Here is an 8,665-nt window from a genome sequence, read left to right on the forward strand (position 1 = left end):
ATGTGGGAACCCCCCCCCCCCCCCCCGCCCCCGAGTCAGACGTGGCTACCTGCAGGAGGAAGATCAGCTAATGCCCTGGTCTCTGGGAAGCTCTTCACTGTCTCAATGCCTCTTATCCTGATCCTGCATTTATGCAGAAGAGAAAACTACATTGAATAATATCCAGTACTTAATGCTGTCTGGGATTACTGCTCACTTGGAATGACCCGGTGAAGAAACATTGGCTCCTTTACCTAAAACACTGACTAAGCCATGGAGGGTCGGGGTGGGACTTGACTGATGATGCAATAAGCAGTCAAACCAAAGCCAATACATTTTCAGAGATGGGATTCTGGGTATTGGAACTTCTTCATTTTATAAAACACAGAAACCCAGGGAGAGAAAATTACTGCTGCATATGATGTTTATGTTCAAGTACCTCACAGGCTAGAGGAAAAGATGGTGTTACGCATTGGGAACTAATACACTTTTTAATAAATATGTATTTGTAAACGGTCTGTGACTGTCTTCTGTTTTTCATCACCCAAGCAGCAAGCCCAGGTAACCCTCAGAACAACGGCAGGGCCTGACAGGAACTGGTGCTCTGCTCTCTAGAAGGCAGCCTGAGCACCGAGTCTGCCCATGTGCTACAGAGACCCCTCTGTAGTCAGGGAGACCTAACTCTGAAATGCTGTGTCCACACGCAGACGCCCGGTTCTTTCATTTATGTAACCAGGGCTCACGGGGCGCTTGCTATAAGAAAAGCAAGGACTATAAACACCCATGTCCACACGATTAGCACCTTCACCTTCCCTCCCTGAGGGCAGAAGCAAAAATATAATAACTACACTGTAACTTACAATAAGAACTTACGGACAGTACAGGGATGTGACACCTTTGGCGGTCATTGGTGTACCCTCCCCACGGATGCAGGGATTTGGAAAGCTGCAGAGTGACCCCACGGGTGAAAGATTTCGAACCAGTGTAGTCTCACTGATGGAGTTCCATCAGTCCATCTGTAAGTCCTCACCACCTAAGGTTCCCTCCCAGGGGTACTGCTGAGATGGGCATCCGTGTGGATGATCAGCAACCTCTTCGATTTGGCAAGTCTCTTTAAATGTGGTAATACAGGACCTGTAGCACAGTGGCTAAGTGCTGTGCATGGCAAGCCAGTTGCTACATGGTTGACCGTGGTTCAAGTCTTGCCTGGTGGCTTGAAGAATATGGGGTGTGTGTGTGCGTGTGCATGTTCCTAAGATCCTGATGGGGAGAAGGCGTGGAGAAAAAAGGACTGCCTGGTAATGATGACCCCTGGGGAGTGCTCTCTGGTGAGTATGCACAATGTATGGTTGAAAAACTATTAAATAAAAAAATTCATATGGTAATACATTTGTGGCCATTAAAAAAATGTATTTCTTCCACGAGCAACAGAGAGAAATAGCACCCCCAAAAGGGCCTTGATGCTGTGATTCACCCCTAGCCTCAGCCACCCCTGGATCACAACAGCACACATGCTTCACTCAAACCCAGCACCTTCCCATGTAGGTCAGCCTCAGTGTTGCTTTACCACTGTGCTGCCATCCAGCCCCACATCTGTAGCCTTCATAGCACAAAGAATTTAATTTCTTTCTACATCTATGCTGTAGAGACAGTGACTTCGTGGTTAGACTCAGTGGACCCTCAGTACGCTCATCCATTGTTCTCATGTCAACTATTTCAGAACCGAGTCACACAAAGCAGGATTTTCCCTACTTCAAAAAAAGTTTTAATTTAACAAACACCTGTGTATTGCTTTTATGTGCTAGGCAGTGTTCCGGGCACTCTACAGATAGTAACTCATGTCATCTTCACGACAAGGTAGACCTTTTCTGTCCTCATCTTAGAGATGAGGAAACTGAGGCACACAGAAGTTAGTAGTGGCCGTGCAGGCCTCGGAGCCAGGAGGCCTGACCTGGCGTCTGCTTCTTCATCGGCTCGGATGAGGCGACCAAGGCCGAGAGGGGAAGTTACCCGGCTGAGGCCACACAGTGCCCAGAAGCGCAGGGATGTGACTGCAGGTGGCAAAGATGCAAGAGCCTGCACCTTGATCTCTGTTTCAAGAGATCAAGGACTGGCCCAGGAGCCTGCCTTTCTCAACGCCACCTTCTCCCAACCCAGGGATGTCAGGTAGGGAACGCTGCTGTGCTGGCCACGACCCAGCCCCTGGAATCAGAGGCCCAAATCCTTGTTCTGCTGTTCAAGTTACTGATCTCTAAGCCTCAGTTTTCTCTCCTGTAAAACGGGGATAACCACGTTGTCTACATGGGTTACTGGCAATAATACAGTCTGATAAAGTGCCACATAGAGGTGTCTGTGTTAAATTATGAAGTTTAACAATTGATAGTTCTCACTGCCACTAGGCCCACACATGACATACATAAAGCCTGCAAGGATGATGTCTGGCCAGATGGAGTGGAACTTGGTTCCTATTTTGTGTATATTTAAAATCAGGCAACATTTTTATTAAAATTATTTTGTTTTGATGACTGGTGGTCTTTGGAAGCTCCTAGGATACATAAAATGAGCAAAGATACTTCTTCATTGTTATTTTCTGCATTAGCTCTGGCCTCCTGAATTCAAAGGGAATAGAAGCTGCTCTCAGGGACCAGCAGGTAGCATGGTGGTTAAGGAGCTGTACACTCCCACATGCCTGACCACGGTACGAGTCCCAGACCTGGTGATTTACTTTCTCACTTCCCCTCTTTCTTTCTGTCTCTCTCTGTTTCTCTCTCTCTCTCTCTCTGTGTGTCTATCAAATTAAAAATAAATGAATGAATAAATAAAATTTAAAAAAAAAAAGAAGCTGCTCTCAAAGTGAAGATTCCCTGGGCCAGCAGGTGGTGTGCTAGTTAAGAGCGCTGGACTCCCACATGGCTGACCATGGTTTGAGTCCCAGACCTGGTGGCTTTCTTTCTCACTTTCTTTCTCTGTGTCCCTCTCTGGTCAAATTAAAATAAAATAAAGTTCAATTAAAAAAAAAAAAACTGATTCTCTCAGGTGTCATGAAGAATGGAAAGGAGGGACTCTCCCACCTCTGCATAGTTTCCTAGGACACAGGCCCAAGCTCATAGGAGCAAACAGACGGCAGGATGGGCCCTCACGTCACCACAATGTCCTGAGCCTTCGACTGCCGGGATGAGCTGCTACAGCAGAACGGTGACTTCTCTGAAGGCCTGAATGTTCCAGGGTTAGGTCCCAAAGGGCATATATCACAATGCTCTAGTGCACACTGACTGACCCGGTTCTGTTTCAACTCCTCCCTTAGATTCCCAAAGAGACCAGACAGCCCTTAGGGAGAATTCAATTTCAGTCGTTTCATTGTAGTCGTTTATTTTAGTTTTGTTAATCGCAAATATTCGTTGACCTCTTGAATCAGATTTAAGGCAGAGAAACAGATCTGTGTCCCAGGACTACAGGCAAGGCTGTGCACTGAACAGGACCGAGAAGGTATACGCTCCCCTCTTTCTGCCAGGGAGACACCTCTAGGTGCCAGGTCTCGTTGCTGGGCACATTGAGTCCTGGGAGGCATGTGGAGAGGGCTCCCAGGTTAGTTGATGAATTAATGAAGATAGAAAAGGCTTGGAAGAGGGCAGGACGTTTGTAGGTAATTGGCTGGAAGGGAACCCACCAGCCCCTCCAGATGGGGCTGGGACCAGGACCACAGTGGGTGCTGAAAACACCAGTTTTGAAGCAGGTTCAGGCTCCTCTTCCCCGGCTCAGGCGGGGAGCTCAGGGGGCTGACGCAGGCAGGCACCTGAACTACTGCCCTCAGAATGCTCACCTTGGCCTCACTCTGTGGCTCACCTAGACCAGGGCTGGCTGTGCAAAATCATGCTTAGGGCAGGGGTGAGAGAGACCTTTGCATCAGTTTCCTGGGTCTTCATCCCAGCCAGTCAATGTCATCGTCATCATCATCATCTCCAAAAAGGGGTGTTGGGGGTGGGCGTCCCTTCATGCTCTGATAAAACAGGAAAGAGTAGTCAGTCCTCACTTGTCCCTGCACCAGCTAGACTTCCTGCCTGTGAGGTGAAGCGATCCAACATGACCCAGCTCCAGGTAGAAGAGGAGGTTGAACTGAAAGGACCCACCAACCCCAAGACCAGCAAGCCAGGCTTCCAGATAAGCTGAGTCAAGCATGCAGAGAAGGAAAACTTTCAATAGAGACAAAAAGACCAACCTTGTTTGGCTAATTTTGTTATTTATTGGTGAAGCACATATACTGAATGACAGATTTTCCCCTCATGTGGTAACTTACAGATTTCGTGGGGGGAAAGAGAGATCGAAGAAGAGGTGGGATAGGAGAAGCAGAGTAGCCCTGAGAGCAGAGGGTGCTGGAGGCGGTAGGAGGGTGGGAAGAACACAATCACATTCGAGAGCACTGTGCTGGGGCTGCCTCTGGATGTGGCCCCACCATTTGAGAAAAGGTCACATTTGGAGCTAGGCCGAACTCCCAAATGGAAAGCCCCGGAGATGAAGAAAGCCCACAACACAGGGTCCCCGTTCTGACAACCCCACTCTCACTGGCCTCTCACGGCCCCTCACCGCTCCCTCCAACCACGTAGGGGGGAACAAAGGGAATTAATGGGCCAAGGAGGAGACTCTTCCATCCTCGTCATGACTTGAGCTTCTAGCTTTCCCCTCAGGGTTGGCAGGGAACAGGATCCACAGAGGTAGCAGGGATTGAGGCTAGAGACAGGCACGAACTAAACGATCTCTAAGATCCTTTCTGCTCTGGTGAGCTAATGTCCACCAGGATCAGTCATCATGGGGCCAGGCCACAGGGAAGGCCACGTGGTGTGTACAGAGGCCTCCAGGCTAATGCCTTCCCTAACAGATTTCATTCTTCTTTCTGGGCATCAACTGGGTGATCTCTAAATTCTGATGATACAGGAGTTTTGAGGGTGGCTCACAGCTTCAGTTCTGTCCTGGCCCAAGTTCTGGTTCTACGTTAACCAGCGATATGACCTTAATTATGTTACTTAATTTTCCTGAACCTTAGTCCTCTGAGCTATGAAGTAGAATAAAATTGCTTACTTCACTGAATTAATGGAGGAAAAAAGGAGAGTATTTTTGAAGTAGTTTCCATAGTACCCAAAAAATAGGTGTTAACTTGATGGTTTTAGTATTAATACCAACAATTTCTGTCCCTGGAATAGGAGCCTGAAGCTCATCTGTGTTTTCCAAACACATTTCACATGAGGGAAGTTCCCATCACAGCAGTTAAAACAGCCTCGTGACACCTGCGTACATCTTAATCTTGCACAATGAGGAAGAGCAGGTGTAAGAGTCATGGTCTAATCCTGGCTCTATCAGCAACCTACTTTTCTGGCCTTCGCTGCTGCTCAGAAAACAGGGCTATGCTATCAGTGCTGAGCCCATTCCTGTCCAGGGGTGCTATGACGACAACACAAGGCAGTGGCTTGGAAAGTGGCCGAGTAAGCCAGAACTGCTCAGTGACTGACAGTCTTATTAGGAGCCTGGGGTTGGCAGGCAGAAGATGGCACAGTGGTTATGTGACTAGACTCCCACATGGCTGACTGTGGTTGAGTCCCAGACCCAGTGGCTTGAAACACACTGGGCACGTGTGCATGCATGCCCAAGATTCCAGGAGGAGAACGGAGGACTGTGGCATGGCCATCCCCCTGGGCGGTGATTTCTAACTTTCCCTTTCACTGCCTGTCTCTCTCCAGAGAGCACTCATGCCCTATGGCAAAAACATCTTTTTTTTTTTTTTTTTAAAAAAAAAAGGAGCCTGGGGTTTCAATCTAGCTCTGCCTGTAACTCACTCTGCGGCTTCAGGGAAATCCTCTGAGCCTGTTTCTTTGTCTATGAATAAAGATGCCCAACAAGATGATCTCCAAAGTCCTTTCCAATTCTAATATAAATATTATCCCAGCGGATACATCGAAACCTGAGGTTTTAGCATTTCACTGTGGGACTAAGCAGTCCAACTTTTCTCACTTTGAGTGGAAAAAATTCCTCTGTGGACAGAGATTACGATTCTTTTGCAAGAGTAGAGTGGTACCTGACCATCTCCACTGCGCTGACAGATCTGTCCCCGCCCGGCCCCCAGCCTGCTCCCACAGGGCCCTGCACAGAGAGTCCAGGGTGTGGGCCACCAACAGGCTCTGTGTCCCTTCTCAGAGCCCGCTGGGAAGGACACCCAGGTGGTGGTGTGAGGACTTGGACTTGGCAGTGCCTGGGATTTCCTTACCACCTCGTCTTCGTCCTCCTCCTCCAGCTGTGCTCTGGGCTTCGCAACTTTCAGAGTCGCCCCTTTAAACAGTTCATCCTCTTCATCCCCGGGGAGACTGAAGGAAAATCAAGTCACAGAAAATGTTGTCCCGGCCCCAGACCACAGCCTCCACTAGCTATTAGGCTCCCTGGGCCCCCGGGGAAGGAATCTAAACAGCTCTGGTCATCACTCACAAATTCCTCCCACTTCCACATCCACATCTCTTCCCATACTCTTTGTTGGCCTTCTAGTACTGCTGACCCCTCCATAACCTAGTCAGATTGGTCTTTCAAAACTAGTAAATCTGGGGAACCAGCAGTTAGCGTAATGGCTATGTCGCTGGACTCCCACGTAGTCGACCGCGGTTCGTGTCCCGGACCTGGTGGCTTAAAACTCACGCCGGGCGCGTGTGCGTGCGTGCCCAAGATCCCGAGAGGAGAATGGAGGAGAAGGGATTGCAGTGTGACCATCCCCCCTGGGGGGTGATTTCTCGCTTTCTGTCTCTATGTCTCTCTCTGTCTGTCTGGAGCGCACGCACACAACAGTGAAAATCTCTCCAAAAAAAAAAAAAAACTAGTAAATCTGGGGGCTGGCAGGTGGTCTGGTGGTTAAGGGTGCCAGACTCCCACATGGCCGACTGAGGTTTGAGTCCCAGACCTGGCAGCTTGCTTTCTCACTTTCCCTCTCTCTTCTCTCTTGTTCTGTCCCTCTCTGGGACAAAATGCATACATAATAAATAAACTTAAATAAAATAATTCTTAAAAAAAAAACCCCAAAAACTAATAAATCTGGGCCAGCAGGTGGCATGGTGGTGAAGGTGCTGGGTTCCCACATGGATGACTGTGGTTCAAGTCCAAGACATGGTGGCTTGAAAATCACACCAGGTATGTATGCATGCGTGCCCCAAATCCTGAGAATGGAGAAGAGATTACAGTGTAGTCATCCCCCCTCGGGGGTGATTTCTCACTTTTCCTCTGTCTCTCACTCTGGTGAGCTCATGCACCCTACGGCAAAAAACTAAAAAAAAACCAAAACCAAAAAAAAAAAAAAAAAACCAAAATAAACCAGACAATATCATCCTTTTACTTAAATCTTTTAAATAGGTCCTCATTGTACTAAAAGTCCAAACTTCTAACGGTGGCACAGAATCACAGAGAACCTGGTCTGTACTGCTTTCTAGTTCCGTTTTCCACCACTCTCCTACGCGCGGTGCCGTCCTTCAGTTCCCTGCTTGTCGCACATCCCTGCTATCACAGGGCCTTGGCCCGCGCTGTTCTCTGTAATCACGTCTTGGCAGGGATTGCTCCTCTCAGATCTCAGTTTAAATACTACTTCAGAATCCTTCCCTAACCACCCTGTTTAAATAGTACAACTCCCTCTTTATTCTCTACCACAGCGCCCCGTTTCTGTATTTAGGCACTTACATACTTTTATAATATATACACTTGTCTTTCCCAGTAGACTGTAAGCCCCTCAAATTTAAGAACCAAATCCACCTTGCCTATCATGATCATAGTGCCCACCACCAAGGCTCCTACATAGAATTGCTGAATAAATACATGAATGAACGAATAAGTCAGCCCATCTCTGAGGGATGAACTGCCAGCCCTGGACAAGACAGAGCTGCCCTGTCCCCGACACTGCGCTCAGAGGAACACACCTGGATTGCTGAGAATGATGGCTGGGTCCGAGGGCTGCCTCCGCAGCTGCAGAACCTGCCTCTGTGCTTGATAGCTCCTCAGAGGGGCCAGTAGAGCCAGTGACAGCCTCGTCTTTATTGTGCTCTGGAGGCTGAGGCTCCCTTACTGAGCCCACAGTCCCTAAGGTCAGTGGTTCATCCTTCCTGGGGTCTGACGTCCCTGACAGCCTCATGGAACTTTCTTGCAATGGGCTGTCTGGGGCTACTTCCCCAACACAGACCTCTCCCAAAGGGCGGTCAGGCTTAGCTGCCACTGGGCTGGCAGCAAGCGTCTCTTCACACTCAGAATCCACAGAAACGGGGCCTGGGGGCTTAGGTGGGATTGATGTCGGGGGCCCCAGAACTCTGTGAGAGGGGATGTGAGCTGGTTCCACTGGGAGGGAATCTGCTTTTATCTCTGAGAGTGTCTCTGCTTCTGAGGGCTCCCCTTTCCTTCTCTGTACATCATCCTGGGCAGTGGGGAGGGCATGAGGAGGCAATGGGTCAGCTTCCTTGATGACCTGCTCAGATGGCACTGCAGGGGACTCCTGCCTCTCGCTACTCGAGGGTGCTTGAGACCGCCCAGAAAGGACTGAGAGTGACTGCTCCTGGGAAGGCCTCTGAGGCTGCTGCTCTTCTTCATCGCTGCTCTCTCCTCGCTCTTGCTCTTGCTGGTTTAAGAGCCGAAGCGTCACCATCTGTTCAAAAGTCAAGGAGGAGGAAATGATCACTGA

The 8,665-nt window shown here is 49.1% G+C and overlaps 1 protein-coding gene across 1 annotated transcript in view; it reads right to left on the reverse strand.

Moving 5' to 3' along the window:
- Positions 1–3,317: 3,317 nt before the first annotated feature.
- The window catches only part of FKBP15 (FKBP prolyl isomerase family member 15), a gene marked incomplete in the record, with an annotated part of 58,930 nt that continues 53,582 nt past the window's right edge, over positions 3,318–8,665 (reverse strand). The window contains 3 exon segments of the mRNA XM_014585562.2: positions 3,318–3,976; positions 6,233–6,329; positions 7,914–8,629. Of these exon segments, the coding sequence (XP_014441048.1) occupies positions 3,899–3,976; positions 6,233–6,329; positions 7,914–8,629 (891 nt within the window).

Source organism: Tupaia chinensis, unplaced genomic scaffold, assembly GCF_000334495.1.
Source record: "Tupaia chinensis unplaced genomic scaffold, TupChi_1.0 Scaffold000081_1, whole genome shotgun sequence".
Classification (NCBI taxonomy): domain Eukaryota; kingdom Metazoa; phylum Chordata; class Mammalia; order Scandentia; family Tupaiidae; genus Tupaia; species Tupaia belangeri.